Source organism: Micropterus dolomieu, linkage group LG11, assembly GCF_021292245.1.
Source record: "Micropterus dolomieu isolate WLL.071019.BEF.003 ecotype Adirondacks linkage group LG11, ASM2129224v1, whole genome shotgun sequence".
NCBI classification, from domain to species: domain Eukaryota; kingdom Metazoa; phylum Chordata; class Actinopteri; order Centrarchiformes; family Centrarchidae; genus Micropterus; species Micropterus dolomieu.
Window position 1 is genome coordinate 3,675,399 of NC_060160.1, and position 18,436 is coordinate 3,693,834.

The 18,436-nt window shown below is 39.0% G+C and overlaps 2 protein-coding genes and 2 long non-coding RNA genes across 7 annotated transcripts in view; 2 read left to right on the forward strand and 2 right to left on the reverse strand.

Moving 5' to 3' along the window:
- The window catches only part of LOC123978723, a 3,480-nt gene extending 2,952 nt beyond the window's left edge, over nucleotides 1–528 (reverse strand). Inside the window, exon 1 of the long non-coding RNA XR_006827035.1 lies at nucleotides 359–528. This is a non-coding gene — a long non-coding RNA (uncharacterized LOC123978723). The remainder of the gene's footprint in view (nucleotides 1–358) is intronic.
- Nucleotides 1–3,404, forward strand: part of coch (coagulation factor C homolog, cochlin (Limulus polyphemus)) — an 18,199-nt gene extending 14,795 nt beyond the window's left edge. The window contains exon 14 of the mRNA XM_046062153.1: nucleotides 649–3,404. Within this exon, the coding sequence (XP_045918109.1) occupies nucleotides 649–821 (173 nt within the window). The 3' untranslated portion in view covers nucleotides 822–3,404. The remainder of the gene's footprint in view (nucleotides 1–648) is intronic.
- Nucleotides 3,405–4,981: 1,577 nt separating this feature from the next.
- ccdc65 (coiled-coil domain containing 65) lies at nucleotides 4,982–14,041 on the forward strand. 4 transcript variants are annotated; one of them, XM_046062150.1, is made up of 10 exons: nucleotides 5,048–5,090; nucleotides 6,464–6,516; nucleotides 6,791–7,000; nucleotides 7,987–8,154; nucleotides 8,250–8,419; nucleotides 10,070–10,220; nucleotides 10,325–10,498; nucleotides 12,492–12,710; nucleotides 12,795–12,929; nucleotides 13,680–14,041. In XM_046062150.1, the coding sequence occupies exons 3-10, from the start codon at nucleotides 6,854–6,856 to the stop codon at nucleotides 13,956–13,958; spliced, it is 1,443 nt and encodes a 480-aa protein (XP_045918106.1). In that variant the 5' UTR covers nucleotides 5,048–5,090; nucleotides 6,464–6,516; nucleotides 6,791–6,853; the 3' UTR covers nucleotides 13,959–14,041. The 4 variants fall into 4 exon arrangements, with proteins under 4 accessions (XP_045918105.1, XP_045918106.1, XP_045918104.1 ...); XM_046062149.1 differs by lacking the exon at nucleotides 6,464–6,516 and having other exon boundaries at nucleotides 4,982–5,090; XM_046062148.1 differs by lacking the exon at nucleotides 5,048–5,090 and having other exon boundaries at nucleotides 6,464–6,545.
- On the reverse strand, nucleotides 9,540–14,422 carry LOC123978722. Its single transcript, XR_006827034.1, has 5 exons — nucleotides 14,312–14,422; nucleotides 14,125–14,231; nucleotides 13,662–13,966; nucleotides 13,024–13,112; nucleotides 9,540–12,906 (listed from the first exon to the last, which is right to left on the reverse strand). It is a non-coding gene; the product is annotated as an uncharacterized LOC123978722 (long non-coding RNA).
- Nucleotides 14,423–18,436: the final 4,014 nt, after the last annotated feature.

Sequence of the window (18,436 nt, forward strand, 5' to 3'; positions counted from 1 at the left end):
CCTCTTTGCTAAAAGATAAAGCGAGCAGCTGTTTAAGAAAATAACTGAGCCTTTCTATTTGAAAATGAAACTATATATTTGTGAGGTGTTTTTAAAGTCCTCAGTAGGAACCAATGGGCTTGGAGCAGAGAGCCACAGACAAGAAGTCCAACAGTATTGAGAGACGGACTGACACATGGCTGTGACCAGTTATTGAAATAGTAATTTTCCTTCCACTGATTGATCTGAACTAGATGATTTACCCTGACCCTGTATACAGGATGGATGGATATATCTTAGGATGTAAAATGATTTAGTAATAAATAAATAACAAAAAGTCACTCATCATCAACAAGAGGTGGCACAAACAACCACTCACATTCACACCTAAGGGCAGTTTATGGGTTTGTCTCAGCCAGATTCATTGTGTCTGGAGGAGGAAAATGGTTTTAAATTAAAGATTTGTTTTTTCTCCACCAGGCGAACAGGACCAGGTCGCAACTTTCTCATCGTGGTGACAGACGGCCAATCATATGACGACGTCAGAGGCCCGGCGCTGGCTGCACAGAAACAAGGTGTGTTAGAATAAAATAAAAAAAACAGCGGGTTGTGTTCACTGATTCCTGAAATCTTCATCTCCTCCCCTTTCTCCCATCCACCAATCACTAGGCATCACCATGTATTCGGTGGGCGTAGCCTGGGCGCCCCTGGATGACCTCAAAGCGATGTCATCAGAGCCAAAGGACAGCCACACCTTCTTCACCAGAGAGTTCACCGGCCTAGCGGAGTTCATCCCTGCGCTGGTCCGAGGCATCTGTCGAGACTTCACAGAGAACAACTAAGAAAGCACGCACGTGTACTTCTATACTTGTGACGACAACATTAACCCAAACTTTCAACAGCCTGAAGATGTGACTGACTAAATATTCACTTTAGAAAATGTCCTCACTTTGAAGGTAGAGACGTTTCTTCTTCCTGTAACAGCCATTTGAAGAAAAGTAAACCAAACAAAATATCCCTGCCAGCACAAAGATGGAAGTACAGTAGTACACACACACACACACACTGTACATATATATTCTGTACACATATACCAACCAATACTGATACATACACATGGACACATCTATATAAAAGACACAACATCATCAGTCATACACATATATACACCAAATAAATGTTTTTCTATAAATGAAGGAGATGTTGGAAAATCACCAAACCACCAATTCACTTTTCACTAAACAATCCACTGACAGTATGTTTGGTTCTGTAATCAGATTTTTTACATAAAGAATAATCTAGTAATCCTAAAGTACAACACAAAAACTAGCATTGTGAACAACTACTGTCATATTAGCAAGCTAAATTGGTATTGTGAATTTTAACCCAGCTAACTGTAAAAGGAACCGTAATCAGATGCTCGCTGTGTACTGCAGGGTTCAATCAAAGCAGAGGAAGCTAATTTCTATAAAATAGATGCTAACTATGAAATAAACCAATAATAAACTACAGATTAAAGAAAAAAAAAAAAAGGTATTCTTGTAATTACAACTTCTGTATCTCATTATTACAAAATATACATATTGCAAGAGTTTTATTGTATCGGATCCATATCTCATAATTAAAACTAGCTAAAATGTGTATCAAATCTCATCACTATGAGATTTTCTTATTGTTTATTCGTTTTTCTTCAGACCTCAATTAAAAGATAATTAGTAATTATTAGATAAAGATTTTGTATTACAAGATACTAAGTTATAACCAAGAAAACATTCTTCTGTATTTATTCCAGAGTAATCTGATTTTACGCTTCATCTCTGAAAATTACTCAACTAAACAAAAAACCCTGAATTCTTGAATTAAGAATTCATTCTTATGATCCAGGTGACTTTCAAACATTTCATAGGTCGGTCCACACAGGATGTTAAACCAAGCAGCTCTCATGACTTATGTGACTGTTGATCAAAGATGGGAAAACTTTTCTGTGATAAAATATTCTACACTCAAGGTGATTTAAAGGGTTAAAAAGGTTAAAAACACCAAAATCACAGAAACAAACCTAACCAATAGAGGCAACAGTAGACCAGCAACTCCGTGTTCTGCCACGTAAAATTACTGTTTTTGTCAAAGAAGTCTGGTGGCTTTGCCGAGAGTGACTATTTCTGGTTAAACAAAAGATATTACTCTTTAAAATAAATAAAGGTCCATCTCTGTAGGGATCCTTTGCACAATGTTGCCAGACACTTGTAATAACAATCTGAGCACTTTAGTGGATGCAATTGCCCACAATGATTGTGTTGCAGCCCCAAAATTCCAGAAAATGTCCATGTTGGTCATATAGACACAAACACATGGAAAAATACCGAACTTAGCATAGATTATTATAGCACTTTGGTCACATGATTACAGGTGGCCGTACTGTAGCCTATAAGCAGGGAGATGAATATCTGTAGGATGCTGGTAAAAGCTTTCAGACACCTTGAGTTTAGAATATTATAACAGAAAGCTTAAAGTACTTGTTATCAACAAGACAAGAAATGCAAAACAAAATAAACACTAACATTAGTTAAATCTTGACTTTCTATTTGTATTTCAGATTTCTATCATAAATTACAGGATCAAATGACATGCTAACAGAAATATATTCCAAGATGTTTTAAGCTCCATCCTTGTTTATGTTGCAGTTTACAACATTGTACATGTATTACAACAATGTATTAATGTCCAAAATCAAAGTTAAACTGCATTAAATCCTCATTTAAATTAGATATGGTTTGACAAAAGAATCTGGCGAAGTTTAATTACAGAAAGAACCAAGGTTTCCAAGGAGAAGCTAAATCAACGTGAACAATTTAATTTAAATGAGCTGCTTGGAATTAATGCAGTTGTAACTTGATGTTGGATAGAGATGTGTTGATATACTTCACTTGTTGCCTGTTTGACAACATTGCATTCTTTGACATTCAAACATCATTACAGCACATACCAGTTCGATTTGTTCTGTTTGTTGAGGGTCCTCCTGTCTCTCCACACTGCGTCTGTCAGACAAAGACAAAATTACCCCCCCCCCCCTCCAGGACACATGTGAGATTACACAGATTCTAGTCTTTAAATGTGTTTTCGTTAAATTACCACGTTTTTATTAGTTTCAAGTCTCTGGCAGGTTCCGTTTGTAAAAATGAACGGAAACCAATGGCTGTCTGGAATCTTAAAAACTGATGGATGATTTGAAAAAATTAACAGTGGTGATGAACAGAATGCTGGATCTAAAATTATCTGTATGCCTCTTTGCCTTTGGGAAACCTGGTTCTGTTTTTATTTTAGTTTTTGGTCTCCTCCTATTAGATTGGGATGATTCTGTTCCTTTTTTTTTTTGTATTTATTACCTGTTTTCCTTGTCTTTCAATAAAGAATAGTTATTTTTACAGCATGCCCACTGTCTTGTGTTCATGGTAACAGAAGCTGCTGAAAGCATCAGAAAGACATGTAGCGACATCTGGTGTCCAAACTGCAGATTACAGGAAACAAACAGCATCAGACCACAAAACTCAATCTACTTATGTGAAGCAATGGATAATTGGCTTGTTTAATTATACATACAAATGCAAGCATGAATGCACGTTGGCATGTCATCATTTGCTATTACTGCACTGTAAAAAGTGTACAGTTACAGTAATCCCTTCTATACTAGCTGCTGAAACACTGCAAAGATTGGTACATAGGCTAAACTTTATGTGTAAAGTATGGAGGTGGGACAGACCTAAAAGGATTAATAAAAGGATTCACCAGAATTGTATTCCTGTAAATGTTGGGAAATAAAAACAGTAGGGCTTCCTTTTAAAGATAATTCATTTCCAAATACTGTTCTACAAAGTGTACTGAAAATATTTATGTAATCTGGTGCCAATTACAGGAAAATACAGATCTGACAGTGTGAATATGTTAAAGGTTTAGTTTATAAGCAGTAGCTGAACATTTTAATTGAGTCACTTCACTGTTAGTTATATTTGTACTAGTAGGCTACATCTTTGTTATGTTTGGTGTGAAAGGTTGCCTAATTCCAGTGATATCAAAATATATTATTATGGCTAAATTATTTACATACACAGACTGCAGCCTAACCAGTGGGGGTCGGTTCCTTTACTTAAGAGGAGCATTACCTTTATAATAAAAAGTATACTGAATTACAGCTAAAGCTCTGCAGTCTAAATGTTAGTTAATACAACACTGTTATCAGAAAAATCTACTTTCTATACTATAAAAGTAAAAGAAGGCTGTTCATGATTCAGAAAAATCTTAGTGTCAGTTTTAAATTATATTGTTGGATTATTATCACTGACGCATGATTGTGCAAGCAAGCAAAGTTTACAGACGTATGTTATAATCTTAAAATGTTTAATGTGTCCATTAATCAAAGGTGGAGGTTTCACCAACAAAGTTTTCTTCTCATGGGACACTTTGGGAAGTTCGGGTTTTAAACTGAGTCAGGGGAGAGTTGTTGAAAGGTGGGAAAACTTTTCTGTGATAAAATATTCTACACTCAATGCGACTTAAAGGGCAAATTCGGTAATTTGCAAGCTGGACTGCAATTCATAATTTATATAGTAAATTTTATGCATATATTCACAACTAACTAACTTGTTTGATAAATGTAGTTGAGTAAAAAGTACAAAATTTCCCTCTGAAAGCCACTGTGCAGAAGCAGAATAAAAAATATAATAATTACTTTTATATAACTGTTTATTGACTGATACTTAGCAGAAGGGAGTTACAAACTCAGTTTCACTTTAAAATCTGTTGTAATGTGACAAAAAAAAACATCTACATTGAAAGTAGCACAGGAAGTATTCAAATACAAGTAGTAAAAGTAAATGTACCATTGAAAGTGTGTAACTTAATAATTTTGGCCCTTATGGTTGTCCACAGGCTCTATTTTTGTTAAAATAAAAAACAACAACAAACAACAAAGTGTTGTCACGTGACCTCTAGTCGACCAACATGGCGTCTCTGGAGACGCTGTTGCCATGAAGACGGAACCCAAACAGACGAGCAGCACGCAGCTTCACAAAACACGGGACACGTTATATATTATTATATTATTTCGCTCACAGGTAAGTTAGAAACATTCACACAGTCACGCCGGAGTAACTTTAAATGTCTAATGTCTAAAGGTGTAACATACCAACTGTTAGTTAATGATTTCAATAAGGGCGACATCACTTTAGTATCACTTAGGCCTACTTTATTTTTTTTCTTCTCTCCATTAAATTTATACGACAGCTTTAGTTATTATGTCACTTTGCAGATTCATATTATTCAGCACATCGACGAATAAATCCTGGTGTTTTATCACTGATTAACAGAAGTATATTAAATAAACAGAATCCACCTTAAGCAGCTGCAGCATTAAAGTGATGAACACATGAATGCATCGATAGCTCTAATTATAATCCTACTGTGTTACTGCGCTTAATACTTTGACTTTTGCTAATACTTGTACACTTTTTGTACTTAAGCAAAATGTTAAATGCAGGACTTTTACTTGATAACTTGCAAATAGCTTTTAAACTATACTCTGAAAGTAATTAATACTTCCGCCACTGTTCCAAACCCCCACAAGTCTAAGGCAGTTAGCACATTTCTCATCATTTTATTTACTAATTATCATTTAATCAAAAAAACACGAGTTAGTAGAAAGGGAGCTTCAGCCTCACCAGCGTCCCTTTGCTTTATACTCTTCTTTATCTTGTAGTAATCTTCCAGCTTCATGAAACTGACTTTAAAATCACTATTTAAACACTGTTATAATGTCCTAAATTTAATTAGTTTAGATCTAATTACAACATAATTATTTTATTTCTCTTCATTTTTTTCTCCATTGTTTAACTGGGAGGAATTGCTTATTTTAGGATGATAATACTAACATTATTTCATTAGGTTACTAAAGTTCTGTCCTATTCCTGTATTACTACATACTTGTGTGTTTTTGTAGCTATATGTAGATTCCTTGTTGTGTTATTTTCATCTGTGCCATTTGAATGAAGCACCTTTTCATTAAAATAAATCAACATAGCAGTACAGTTGCCCAGAACAACAATGTAGTGCTTAAAGTCAATCATCATACATTTTATAATCAGTCCTTTTAAAACAAAATGCCAAAAAACAACAATATATTCAGTTTTCAGCTTTTCCAATGTGAAGATTTGTTCTGTAAGCTTAGCATATTTGTCTCATTTGGAGAAATTGGAAATAATTGGTAATTTAAATAATAAATTAGTTGCAGCCAGCCCTATAATTGTATTCATTAGAAGTAGTACATATTTTAGTTTAGTATATATATCTCGTCTTGTTTGTGTATATCTGCACATGTATATCCATCTATCTATTTTCAGCAGGTATTTTGAGTCCAAAAGTACCAGATGTAATGTCTTCCACTATACCAAACCTGATTTATTGACCTTTACACTCACCTGCTTTGTTCTAGATAAACCCTACTTCCTTTAGACTGGCTTGCAGAGGGGACCCAAACCAAATGTGGTACTTGTGTATGGACCCCTGTAGAAAAAGAAAGTCATGTTTACATTTATTACAGCACAAAAATCAATTGTAACACTCTCACGTTCAGCCCTCACCCCATCCTCACAACATTTTTGTATACTTTTGTATACATTTTTTGATCTCCTTACTTTCTATATATTTACATTTTTATTTATTTTCATGTGTACTATAAGCACCGATTTATACTAAGGCAAATTCCTCGTATGTGAAAAAATGGACCTTTTCAATAAAACCGATTCTGATTCCATTGTAGAGGGGCTTTACTGTCAGATAATAAACAAAGCAGTGGCCAGCAGAGTGAGGAGGAGGAGGGACCATGCCGAAGAAAGCAAAGAAAGGTGGAGGAGCTAAAGGTGGTGGTGCAAAGACGGAGGAGGAGAGACTGCTGTACCTTCAGCAGAGAGCTCAGGCTGAGGAGGAGATGGCCAAGAAGAAAGAAGAGATCCTCACACTCTTCCTCAAGGTAACAATAATCAATAATGGCTGGGCTAATCAAAAAATTGTAGACAAAGTCATTAAAATAAGTCAAGTTAGTGATGTTGATTGTTCATATTTACAAAATCCAAAAAGTACCCTTGAAATGTTTTAATTAAATGCTTTCCTGATATGAATTTCTACATATATATTTTAGTCCTGATGAACGTGTGGTGTGCAGAATAATATTCAGACTACAAAGCGTCTGTTATTCTTTATATGAATTTCATAACTGGTTCAACGATCCACTAGATTGTTCCAAGACTTCGAAAGATGTTTGATATGTTTTAAAAAAAAAAAAGAAGTTGTTTACATCCGGCTATATACAGATATATTAACATGGATTTTATTTTAATAAATAAAGTACTTTATTTTCAAACAAAAAAGGGGTGTGATTTAACACAAACAATGAAATGCTTTAAAAAAAGACAAGTGTAACAGTTGTTTACAGAGCTGAGCTGCAGAATCAATATTGTACATTAACAGAATTTTTTTGATACTGAAATTTATATTTGATACCTTTAGCATGTACAACATGTTTGTGTATTTATCTTTATTTCAAACACTTCAATTGTTTAAATCTCTTATTTATCACCTGACTCACCTGCTTTCACTCATAACACACCAACTGACATTTCAGTGGCTCTTATCTTTAACTGACAGTTGCATTGATTTTATCTCTGCTCATTAAATGAGATTTCAACTGTTTCACTTTCACATCAACTACAGATTCAGAACTGATCTCTTTTCAGTTAATAACCTTCAACTTACACTAAAATTCTTTAAGGAGCTTCAACAAGAAATACTTCAGATGAAATTTCAGATGTTTTCAGCAAAACAACTAATCTTCATAAAAAGTAGCCCTTTCAAATTAAAAGTTAGTTCTGTATATTCCCGTAAATTCAATCCAAAAAGAAAAATTTATCAATATTTCATCCACTGAAGATTTCGATTATTTCCTCTCTCTGAATTCAGGACAAGCTGCAGAAGGAAGAGAGGAACACCGCAATGAACTTGCTGAAGCTGAACGACGGCTGGCGGTCGATTCTCCGTCAGACTCGAGCTGCTGAGCTGCGTAAAGACATCACGGTGCTCAGTCAGACGTTTGAGAAGCACCTGGACGGCCTGGACAGCGTCATCAAGGTGAACGACTATACACAGGATCCGACCTGCTCCACATCCCGGAGAGTTTACGTGTTGACTCTCAGCTTGTCACTTCCTGTTTCTCTGTGTTGCAGCATCTGGAGCGTGACCTGCAGGAGGCGGAGCGCCAGTCGGCTCAGGTGCGGCGTATTCACCTGCAGCATATGGAGCAGCTGTGGGCTCAGCAGGCCAAACATTTGACGTTTGTGCAGCAGCAGTGGGAGGCCGGCCTGCAGCACCTCAGCTCCAGGTTCAGCTCTGAGAGGTCAGTCTGAGGAGCCACAGCGCCCCCCCACACACTGCAGTGTTCAACACAGCTGTGACAGAAAGGTTCTTAAAAGGTGAACACAACCGATCAGCAGGTTCCCAGGTGTTGGAGTTCAATTTCACGTTAAAACCAGCTCACCAGACTAGTGACGGCAGTGCGAAACTGAAGCTTCGATACGTGCTTTAAACCCCGAACACAGAACCACTGCTTCAAAGTTTGCTTCGTTGCATAAACTGTCACGTGACGTGTCAGCAACTGCTGCTTTGGATGCAATATGTCACTGGCACTGCCTAAGTTGTCTTGAAATCTTTGAATGTTTGCGTTCCCCGTCCCACACAATCACCCCCTGCCATAGTTACACAGGCACACCTAACCTAGGCCATATTTTCCCAGCACTCTCACCTCAATAACACAATACATGCATTCACCAATCTTTATTTGTAAATAGGACATGATGTCCAGTCTTAATGTGAAGAATTTTTAAAGATAATTTAAATCCAAAACGTGATCAAAGCAAAGATGCTTCAGGTTCTAAACTGTGTTGGGAAGTACTTTACTTTTCTACAAAAGTAAAGTACTTCCCAACACTGCTCATCGAGGTGTGTTAAAAGCCTCTTGTCCACCAGCTAGACTGCCTAATTTGCCTGCAGCCTTGCGCTTCACCGGAAGAGCTCACTGTGACTTAAGCTTCAAGTAATTAACCCATTTTCGAAAAAAAAACAATTGGCTCAAGCGGTTCCAGAAAAGCTGCTCATATCTGCTGCAAGCTACATTAGCCGTTGGTAGCATAACACATCGATACCAATCTACTTCACAACTTTCGGAGAAGCGTTGCATTGTGGGTAATGTAGGCGCCAGTTTTTGACAAGGGGGGGGGAAAGAAGTACAATAAAGAAAGACGGAATCTATTTTGATGCTGTCCATCATGAGTCTTATGCATCATTTAATTTCTCTTTTGTACACTACAAAGCAGCTGCTTATATCTTTAATAAGTTACCAATGTGCATACCATTAAAAGCGCTGGGTTACAATGATTGAGGTCTAACAATTCAGTTCAAACTTTATTGTTCCACCAGGGGAAATTTGATTTGCAATTGGGTAAAAAAATAAAATAAAAAAAAAAACCAGCAACACAAGCAAACATACTTGTGACGTGGGACAGAACAAACAAGAACACTGTTACCGTGTACATCATCCATTTGTTCGTCTGAAAGTACTCAGTCGAAATGGTAGCATCAACACACTGTAGGGTGCTTCTGAGCAGCAGAAAAGGAAAATTTGTATATGTGTTGGTTTTTAACCTGGGGAATCTGCATCTTCACCCAGAGGGGAGAAGAACAAACTCCTCCAAAAGTGGGTGGTGAGCGCTGGCTATAATACTTTGAGCAAAACTTGTCTATTATACAGTAGATGTCTACCAAAGAAAGCTATTGTGTGCAAATTATTTTTCTGGCTACTTTAACAATGTTAGACAGTGCACTGCAACAGTAAGACCAGTAGTCTAGCCACCTCGCAGATCTGATGTAATTGACAGTGAACATCTTACAAAGGGTGGACCATTTGGAAAAGTCACGGTGTCACCAAATTCATCGGGGGTCCTGCTTTGCTGCATTATTCTCTCTGGCGTGAACGGGGTCTGTTTTTCAGGAAGCAGATATTGTTGCACTCTGAGCAGCAGCGAGCTGATCTGGAGGACGCAACGTTCACGGTGGAGCAGCAACACAAAACAGTGATGAGTGAAATCCACCGACTGTACCGTGAAAGCATCGCATCGTACGAGAGCGCTCATGAAGACAGGGTATCTCACAGAGCCAGATCCCTCTCTCCTTTTGAAGTCAGATATACAGGTGTCCTGATTTGAGTCTCTGAGGCTGGTCTCCTGTCTCCTCTGTGTGTGGACAGAAGGCTGCTCTGGACCTGGAGGACATGGACAAGCTGAAACAGAAGACCCTTCAGCACCAGGAAGCTGTGCAAATATGCAGCAAGGAAACAAAGGCGCTCGACATCCTGCTCTCCAAGCACCAACAGTTCATCCAGATGGCCGACGCAGACATGAAGAAGGCGAAGAGGCTGCAGGTCAGTGGAAGTTTATTTCATGGAGGCGATTTAATCTGATCATGTGATTTCATTTTGTTTTTAAAGCAAATTCCTCCTAAGAGCTCTTGCTGCGACCACAAAATAATCCGATTCATAAAAGTGTTTTCAGATTGCAGGAATATTTCGGGCCATTCATGGAAATGTAAGTGTCCAAGATAAATGTCTGTAGAGGAAACAATTGTTGTAGCACCTGGGATTACTCACAGAGCGACAAATTTACGGCAGGTGCATTTTTGATAAGTCAAAAAACAGTCATACCTTTATCCACCAGTTTGGTGTCTGGTATCTGTTCAGCACGGCTCGCTAGTTTCTTTCCTTTTGCATCCAGAAAAAGAGAACAGCAGCAGTCTAGTGTATTTTATGACACAAGCTGTTCACTCATACTTGGTCAATTTTAACCATGAAAGTTTGTTCTTGACCTTGATGTACGCAGAAGTTCCAAAAAGCTAGAAAAGACAGATGTAATACTTAAAGGTGACTTGTTATGCTTTTTCCTGTCATATTTATAATGTTACAAATGTTGCATGTTTACCAAAGTGGCCAAAGCTTCAAATAATGAGGTAAACGTATTTAAAAGAAATCTCAAACTTCAGATTTTCCCTTGTTGTGAACGCTCTGGTTTCAACAGTTTTTTTCTACTACTCACGGCTCTGTTTGGTGTCATAGAGAGCTTAAGTCCCTCCCCTTCCTGTGGACCACCATGGGACCTTACTTTGGAAAGAGTATTTACAGTAGTCAATAGCAAAAGACTCCAAATGTTTTGATCCCGTTTGAGTTGTGCCCTGAATTACACAAATGTCTATTTAAAATATACATTTGAAAGTCAATTAAGTCGCAGTTTGATGTAAAACTGTTGAGGTATAAGACTGAAAATACATAATTACCAAGTCCACAAACCCAAAAGTCACGTAACTTTTTCTCTCAATGACTGAAACGTTACTGAAGCGAACGTCAAAAAGCTTCCATGTGTAGATGATGTGATAAAAAGACAGAATCATGTCATCATCAGGTGAGATATTTCTGCTTGGAACAAGTTATCTAGCTAGTAGCAACCAAGCAATGAGCGTTAGCTAGCATTACCGCGCCAACATGTTGCCGACGGTTTTCAGACCAAAGCTAAAATGTTACTGTATAGTTTTTATGAACAACAACTTTGACTTAAATTATATTAAAAATTGACCAACATCATTTGTGTAATTCAGGGCACAATTCTAACAAGATAATTTGTCTCTTGCCGTTGACTATTGTACCTATTTTTCCCCGAAATAAAAGGTCCCATGGGGCAGAATGGTCATATCTGTGTTAAGGGCCAGTGTAAGATTTTTGAACTTTGAATCATGCGAAGCTACTTTACAGGGCTGGTAATGCAGCATATTAGGTTACCTTTAAAGCGAGAACCAAGATCAATATTTCTAACTCAATTACTACATGACACTGAACATAGTGGACATTCATCATCAGGTTACACAAACACGTCTCCTGATGGATGACCATGTTGCTGCATAACTGATAGATGTGGTAGCAGGCAGCTGGTTGCTAACACGTTAACTTTTTATAAGCTGATAATACAGTATGAGAGTGTTTACAGCTCGTTACGCTGCCCTCTAGTGGACAAAACAAATTCACTTTATACCGTTTCAAAGAAACTGATTCCAGCTTTAAAAAAATAAAAAATAAATTGTGTTTCCAACGAATGCATCATGAAGCAGTTTTATGAAAGTTTGTCTAATTTATAATCCATTTCCAAAGACAGACGAGTTTTCCGTCCAGTTTCAGATGCTCAGAGAGCTGATGTTCATGGAGCCGATAGCTGTCATGAAGGATTTCTGGGAAATCCTTAAAATCCCCAATCTTCCCCAGAGTCAGATGAGAAGTTAGAGAACAGAGACAAGTCGAGGAGGCGTAAAGCCTGGTGTAACGTAGCATCAAAGGGTTAAGTCAAAGCCTCCATCTTGTTTCCTTTCTCTCTCAGGATATTGCCATTCAGCTGAGGGCGAAGATGAACTACAGTAAGATTGAAAACCAGTCGGTGGAACAAGATCTGAACGCTGCCAGAAACAAGGTAAACAGGAAGACTCATATGCTCCGGGACCAGCTGACTCAGGCTCATACAGCGGCCAGAAAACAGCTGACTGACCTCACCGTCCAGAGCGACAAGGCCGCCAAGAAACTGCAGGCAGTTATCTCCAAGGTGAAACGTCTCACATGCAGTCTGTCCACTGTGTATTTCCTCCTGTGTGTCCTCTCTGTACTCATTTTCACTGTGGTGATGCAGGGTGAGAAGGTTTTACGTGTCGCCGAAATGTGTCGCAAGCTGGAGAGCGAGGAGAAGCAAGTCTTATCATCAGTATTCCCTGCAGAGGACGTCAGACAGGAGAGAGCAGGACCTGAGACAGAGGAACCAGCAAAGGTGGGTTGAGATTCAGAGCTCCAGTGTTACAGTTTGACCTCGGGCCGCTTCCCTCTGACTGACTGTTCCTGTATGTGGTAGTGACCAAACAAACCTTTTCTTCTTGGACTTTCTAGTTCAGCATCTAGCAGGTCTGGACTGGTACTTTGGACTGCTTTCAGGAACGAGCCACAACCTTGCACTCTGAGCAAACAGCAGACAGACACAGTTAGAGACTAACTGGTGAACATAGTGAAGAAGATCCAGATATTTCCTGCAGCCAACATGTCCCGTACTGGCTGAGCTTGGATCTGTAAGCCAAAGAATAATTCTGCTGCAGGATTCGCCAGACTGGTTCATGTACCAGAGTCAGACTCAGTACTTGCTGGTCTGGATGTAGTTCCTGACGATTGGAGTTTGGAGAGACTCGCTGCTGCAGTGTGGTTGATAGTTCAACTTCTTTTAGGGTCTGTTAGTGTTGGTAATCCTTTAGCATTTTGATTTGTTATTTTTTTTTTGTCTCCAGCCCTTTTCTTGATACAGCATATACGAGTCGGTAGATTTGTGTTTATTTACTCTCAAAAGAACACCCACATAGCATCCACACAAATATAACAAAAGTTATCAGCTTTTTGCAGCTACAGCTTCATATTCCAGGTTGATAATGAAGCATAAATTGCTTTTCTCTTCCATTTGAAAGTGACACACAAGCTGAACAGTAAACTTATTCCCCAAACTGCGGAGCACACTGACCTTTGTGTCCATCTGTAGGAGATACCCGAGTTGCGGCAGGTGACGTGGTGCATTAACGCTGCCGTGCTGCAGCGGGAAGCTCTGAAGAAACAGAAGGCCGATTTGAGCCGTGAAAACCAGCAGCTGAGGCTCCTGCTTCGTCAGCACCTGGACGCCATGACGGTCAGCGGCGACACCCTCGACGGACGACACAATCTGCTCACCGTGCACCAGGCCCCGGCTGCCGCGGCCCCACCGGACCAAACCAGACGCCACAATGTCATTGAAGCTGTTCACGTTGTCAAACACTCACTCTAGGACTGTTACTGCAGGAAACACTGAATTACAAACATTTTCCAAAAAAAAAAGCTGCACAGTTGAATAATACCCGGTACTTTTAATTTTGTTGGTGTTTTCTTTCGTGATATATCAAAATAAACACTGATTTCTTAGTATAATATTATAAATTCAAGGTTTACTTAACTTTTCCCAGCAGCTTTCATCAGCTGATGAGGCTTGCTCAGGTGTTCCTGATTGTCTTTTCGAGTGTGGGGAAATCCTGCAGCCAGAGTACTCACCTGGACAACATCACTTAAAATACAAAATTGATTTCAAAATATGCTCACTGTTTACAAATCACTTAATGGTCTCGCCCTGACTTGCCTACAAACCCTTCAGAACTTTCAAATCGTCAGACACCGGTCTCCCAACTGAACCAAAGATCAGAAGTGAATTTGGCGAAGGTGCGTTCACTTATTATGGGCCGACTCTCTGGAACAAACTGCCTGATGAAGATGATCAGATGTACAACACCTGTGCTGTATTTAAAAAGCAGACCTTCCCGTTGTCTCACGCATACGGCTACACTGTGTCTCCACCTGTCTTTTCTGTCTCTGGGTATGTGAGTGTGGGGGGGGGGGATAAATAATTATGATTTTACTTTGTTCATATTTGTTGTCGGTTAACTCACATTGTATGAAATGTACTATATAAAAGAAGTTGATTTAACTAGAGGCTCAAATCCCAAAATATTGAAGCTGTTCTGAACGCATCACGGCTCTGGTTTCGGGAATTTCAGTTCCTTAAGTTTGGTACAAAAACACAGAGCCGCAACTATGATTATTTTCATTATCTATTACTTTTTAAATGTGAAAAATGTCCGTTACAACTTTTTAGAGCCCAACTTCTTTAAATGTCTGAATAACAGTCTAAAACCCAAAGATATTCAGTTTACTGTGATAAAAGAAATTGAAAATATGAGACTGAAGAAACTGGAATCAGACGTTTCCTTCACTTAAACAATTAATTATCGAAATAGTTGACAAATACGTTTCTGTCGACTGACATAATCAGTTAATCAGCTCCCAGTAAGCTCTGGTAGGAATGTTCAAAACATGAACTCAACCGCTGACAAGAATTTTAAATTATAAGGTCAGAAAAAAAACTTTAACCAACTTTAATAATCTCATAGATTTCATTTCTTCAACATTTGAGCAGCTCAGTGACTGAAATGTCCAAATAATGCGAGACAGTGATCCACAACCATGATATGTAGTCCTCCAGGTCCTGGATCTGGACCGACTATCGTTTAAAACAGTTGTTTCCAACTTTTTGACCTCTGGCCCTCGTTAAAGGTTTCATGTAATATATAGTTTATTAATGACTGATAGTGTGCACTCAGATTGTTTAATGAGAATAATCCTAAGAGCCTTAAAGATGTAAAACTTTTGTCTGAAAATATATAACAGTTCTGTGTTATTGATTAATTCATCTCCCATTAATCATCTATGATTTATCTTGTGACCTTTTGGGGGCGTCCAGACCCACTGGTTATCCAGTCGCACCAAGATTTTATTTCTTTTGAACTTTAGAGCCCAAACCAGGACAAACAAAGCCAGAACAAGAGTGCCCTAATCAGGGATGTCCACACACTTTAGGCCACATAGCGGGAAAATAGTGCTGTGATGTTATTTAAAATGTTTGACCTTTTTTTTTTTTTTTAAATCTACAGAATCTTTGAATTTCCAACACCTTAAACTGAAGTATTTACCTCAACTTTTATTTTGGTGGTGCATTTCCTGAGGCTTTTAATGCAGTCAGAAGATATTAATAAAACAGAATGATCAGCGGAGCAGCGGCCTCTGTACAGGTACACCATTTAATAGTTATTATAGACATTTTATATACAGTTGTATTCTGTTATGTGGTACAATCTTTAAAATCTGCTGTTTCATAGTTTGTAAATCAAAAAAAAAAAAAAAACTTACAAAACTCGCAAACTGATCAGAACTTTTTTCCTCAATTTTTCCGGAAGACTAGAAAAAATACTTTTGTTGTATTAATCATGCATTACACAAACAAAAACAAAAAAAAGTCTTTAGTTACACAGTAAGTTGTAGCGCGGGTCAAAACCAAAATAAAAGATTCTGTTGTGATCAATCAGAAGCAACTTGAGTTACAAATCCCTTCAGTTAAAAAAAATGTAATTAAACCAGAAACTGTGGAGAACAAACCACAACGATAAAGAAAAGCTCTGCCTGTCAGAGCAGGTAGGGATGTTTAGCCAATCAGATGGCAGCTTTGTCTTCAAAAACACGCCCCAGGAGGCCTCTGATTGGACCGTTTCTCCTGGGTGCTCAAACCGGTTCTTCTTCTTGTAAGGATGAGACTAAAAACCATTTAATGATATAAATAACTTCAGCTGTGATGAAGAAAATGTACTCAAAGTGAAAACTCACACAGTGATATGAAGACGAGGAGGAGGAGGAGCAGCAGCTGAGAGGGGCGACACCTCCACCTGAACCGGTGGGGTTTCCGGGCTCCTCGATGAGCCTCGAACCTGCAGCTTCTCCATAAACAAGACCTTTACTGCAGCATCATCGGCCGTTTACACCGACACTGTGGTGCGTTCAGGTGCTGACACCAATCACCATCAGAGCACCAAGCACCATCCTCCTCGGCCGAGTCTCAACACTCCTCAGCAGCTCCTCCCTCCCTCCTTTACTTTCTACATTTTGTGAAATCTTCCGACAGAGGCGTGGCTTGTCATGCGACAGGAAAAAAGGAAGTAGAAGGGCGGGGCCTCTGAGCGTCGTGATGGCAGGACTTGACGGGAATGAGGAACCAGAATCGTCCTCGGTGCCGTTAACTAGACGTTTCCACGTTTATAAAAACGATTATAAAAACTAGATTTATTTTACACAAACAGAAAACGTCCATATGCAACTACAGTAACGCTGACGTCTTAATCCTTCGCTCGTTACCTCGGTGGTTTGAAACGCAGGGCTCCGATTGGCCCACCAGGGGCTGAGGTGGGGGTGTATTAAGGGATGTCAGGACAGACGTCCAAATCAGCTCACACCTCGTCGAGAGACAGGAAACAGAATATCAGATTTTTAACCCGTCTCTAGAAACAAAATCCAGAGCGAATGTTCAGTTTATTTGACATATTTTAAAATCTTAAATTTCTTTGATTATTTTCCTTACTGGGGCTGTAAAAAAGACACGTCAACATCTCTTCCTGAAGCTTTGGTTCAGATTAAAACTTAAATACAACAAAACCACAGTGGGTTAAAACACCAAATGTTCTGTTCCTTTGTTATAAGCAGCTGGATTCTCTTCTTCTTCTTACTCTGCTGCAGCTGGAGGTCGACGCTTTAAAGGAAAAATCCCCTTCAGATGTTCTTCTGTTGTTCAGTTCATAATGTGCCACACTCCACTGATTAAACCGTTTTCTTTTACTCTTAGGTGAACGTAGTTTCCCTTCAGGCTGTTGATTTCTACTATTATCTTGAAGTGTCTTTTGACAACCATCAGGAGACATGTCTGATGTTTTTTCATGTTTTGCAGCAGCGACGCACAGAAACACGAGACTTTCCACTTTCCAACAGACGCCAACACATCTTGCACCATTAAAAAGATACTTAAATCTTCAATAACGGAGGAGGAACTCGCAGCACTGCGTTTATTCACCACTGACAAGTGCGAACGCTCAGAAACAAAAGCACCAATTCTTCAGTTGAAGTAAAAGAGAAAGAGCAAAGAAGTTTTGAAATGAAAGCGGCCCTGCTGCTGCAATGCACCGTGGGTCTTTTCTCTGTTAGGGACCCCAAAATGTATGGCTGTGTAATTTCAAAAAATAAATCAATTAACTTCTACTGAATCACAGAGAAGTAACGCTGTATTCACGTTATACAGCTGTAATTAGGAGCAGCCGTTCAGATGAGATAGGAGGTCATCTCACGTAGTGTCAACAAACTGGCCAACAGCTGACACTCGTCGTGTTGAAGACAAGTGAAGAGTGTGAACCTGTGAGTGGACAAATATGTTCCTTTGTATTAACTGTTAACTTCACGTCTGCTTCTGTCCGAGCAGCCAGTTAGACTTTACGTGGGGACTCAAACTTGCCGTGAATTTGATGGCGTCGTTAAGCCTTCAGGGTTAACATGCTGACCATGAAAGTGCGTCCCTCGTTTCCAATCACCTCTTTCCCGTCATAGCTATCAAATAAAGACAATAAAAATAAAAAAACAAACTGGAAAGGTAGCCATCAGCGTCAACGCATTCACAGCAAAGAACGAACAAAGCTCTCTGAAAGCTGTCTCTGCAGTGAAACCACAAACTGAAGCTGCAGGAAACGTCGCCACCACAGAAGAAGGTAAAAAACTGCTGAACGTAGAAACAAGAACATGACTGATTTTGGCGGGATTTTTCCTTTATGTCTGCGGGCTCAGACTAGTGTTATCACGAGGCGAAGGAGGTGTGTGTGTGTGTGTGGGGGGGGGGGGGGGGGGGGG